This window comes from Rosa rugosa, chromosome 7 (genome assembly GCF_958449725.1).
Source record: "Rosa rugosa chromosome 7, drRosRugo1.1, whole genome shotgun sequence".
NCBI classification, from domain to species: domain Eukaryota; kingdom Viridiplantae; phylum Streptophyta; class Magnoliopsida; order Rosales; family Rosaceae; genus Rosa; species Rosa rugosa.
Window position 1 is genome coordinate 7,934,291 of NC_084826.1, and position 2,742 is coordinate 7,937,032.

The following is a 2,742-nucleotide window of genomic DNA, read 5'->3' on the forward strand; positions in this document are numbered from 1 at the left end:
ATAGGCAAGGTCCCATTTTTCCCATGTGGGATGTATATATTCTCAACAGCCCTAGGATTTAGCTTTTCTTCTTTTGGTTCTGTTCTTCTGCCCGAGCTATAAACAATTCTGAAGGTAACATCGATAATTATTAGCTCAATTTACGCGGTGAAAGTTTCACTAGCCTTCTTTGAATTCTTCTTTGATTCGCAAACATGTTGTCTGAAGACTATTCCACTACATGTACCAGGGAGAAACATCTACCAATTAATTTACTAAAATGTATTAAGATTTGAAAGACTGCATTATGTACGTCTAAACAAGCAGCAGCCAGGTGCATATTGACCTAACCACGACTATTGAAATTTGACCAGGTTGTGTTAATGTACTTAGCTAATAATAGTATTTCAAAAACTATTCATCGACTAGTTGTACATGGTAATTCAGCTATATATAAATGATGGCTAGCTAGCTGTAATTGATAGAGATTTATGTTTTCTTGGTTCGTTTTTACAGATCTGCTAACCATTTTTTAGTCCCAAAGAAAAGCGAGGGCAAAAAAGAAGAGGTACACTTCTAGGGAAGTTACCTAGAAATAAGACCCTCTCATGGAACCCACTCACCCCATGCATATGTATGCCTCCTATATAAAACCCTTCCATTCCACATTCAACACCACATTATATCAATCCTAGCCTTTGCTAATCTCTCTCTCTCTCTCTCTCTCTCTCTCTCTCTCTCTCACATTTTGCTTAGCTATACTTAAAAGCTATCTGCAACCATGCCTGCCTTAATGCCTGAAACACCCCTTCATGGAATTCATGGATTGGGAAGGGACAACAGTACTACTACTCCTTCACATCCTAGAAGGTATACTTTGATTTCTCATTTACATATGATCATCAATCTTAAATTCTACAGCTTCCTACAATCCATGGAGCCTAGAATTTTGAAAATATTAAAGGGCGAAGTCTACTCTTTAATTCTACACGTAATTCTCAATTCAGTATATCATGAAATTTCTTAGCAGTATCAAAGGTTAAAATCAGAGTGTCATTAGGATTACCATGCCACTGCAACAATGTACTGTGCTTTGTTTTGTTAATATTTAGAAACCAACTAAAAGTGTTATTTTTTACATAATTTAGGTTGGAGGGAAAAGTTGCTATAGTAACGGGCGGTGCACGAGGCATAGGAGAAGCAACAGCGAGGCTTTTCACAAGGCACGGCGCCAAAGTAGTCATTGCCGATGTGGAGGACTCTATCGGCACAACCCTGGCCAATTCCTTAGGCCCTTCAGTCACCTTCGTTCACTGCGACGTCAGCCTCGAAGAAGACATCGAAAACCTAATCGAGTCCACCGTCTCCCGCTACGGCCAGCTCGACATTATGTTCAACAACGCCGGAATCCTCGGCAACCAATCCAAACACAAGAGCATCGTCAACTTCGACGTCGACGAGTTCGACCGCGTGATGCGCGTGAACGTGAGAGGCACGGCCTTGGGGATCAAGCATGCGGCGCGTGTGATGATCCCCAGGGGAGGAGGCTGCATTATTTCAACCGCGAGCGTCGCCGGAGTCGCTGGTGGGTTAGGGCCGCATGCCTACACAGCTTCCAAGCATGCCATTGTTGGGCTGACGAAGAACGCCGCCTGTGAACTAGGCCGGTATGGGATCAGAGTGAACTGTATTTCGCCTTTTGGAGTTGCCACGCCGATGCTGGTGAATGCGTGGAGGATGAGTGACGATGACGAAGAGGAAGAAGAGTGTATGGATTTTGGGATGCCTTGTGAGCAAGAGGTGGAGAACATGGAAGATTTCGTGAGAGGGCTTGCGAATTTGAAAGGCCCGACTTTGAGGGCTAAGGACATAGCCGAGGCTGCTCTATATCTTGCTAGTGATGAGTCCAAGTATGTAAGTGGTCATAATCTGGTTGTGGATGGTGGAATTACTACCTCAAGAAATTGTGTTGGTTTGTAGTAGTTTTTAGCTTCTTCTTTTTCCCATGGTATGGTGCTAATCAAAATGTACATGCATAGAGCACCAAGAGGTTTGCCATTTGTGTTTGGGTTTGTAATAGTAATCAGGATTCATCTATATATCAATTCAATATCCATCCGGAACTAGTTTCGCGTGTAAATCTGATCTCTTGTTTGTCAATGTGGTTACTTGATTCATAGCTACAAGCTACGTGTCCTTGATTAAGAAATTAATTTATATGTAGCTTAATTCATTCTGTAAGGTGACTTACCCTTTTGAGCTTCAAAATCAAAACCTTAATCCAGTCATATAATCAGCTAGCTTATTCGTCAGTGTCAGTTCAAGTAGCAATGGCATGAATGAAGTGAGTTTAGAGTTGCGACTGCTGGTTCAAGTAGCATGGGATGAGTGAAGTGATGTAGAGGTTGCAAGTGTAAGCATTTCGAGTATTATTCTGCATTGAAAACATTAAATAAGAGTATAAAACCAATCTTCTTTTTTTGAATAAAAAAAAACAATCTTCTTATTGACACATAGTTTTTGATTGGATAATTAAGTTCTTGTAGTAATTAATTGAATTTGAGTGAAATACATATATTGGTAAACTTTTTTTTATAATTATTCTCAATAGTCAGCATGTAGGTGTAAATCTCTTGCACGAGTCGTGACTCATGAGTGAACTCTTGAATGAATATCCTTGTTGAGTAGCTTGTTTTTATTGATCCGAGTCAGCTCAACAATCTTGCTACTAGCGCAAAGTGAATTTTGTGAATCACAAATTCA

At 40.6% G+C, this 2,742-nt stretch overlaps 1 protein-coding gene across 1 annotated transcript; it reads left to right on the forward strand.

The window, feature by feature from the left end:
• The first annotated feature begins 676 nt into the window (after positions 1–676).
• LOC133723320 (short-chain dehydrogenase reductase 2a) lies at positions 677–2,130 on the forward strand. The gene is made up of 2 exons (XM_062150134.1): positions 677–849; positions 1,128–2,130. Exons 1-2 carry the CDS (start codon positions 761–763, stop codon positions 1,957–1,959), a joined length of 921 nt encoding a protein of 306 aa, XP_062006118.1. The 5' UTR covers positions 677–760; the 3' UTR covers positions 1,960–2,130.
• The last annotated feature ends 612 nt before the right edge of the window (positions 2,131–2,742 follow it).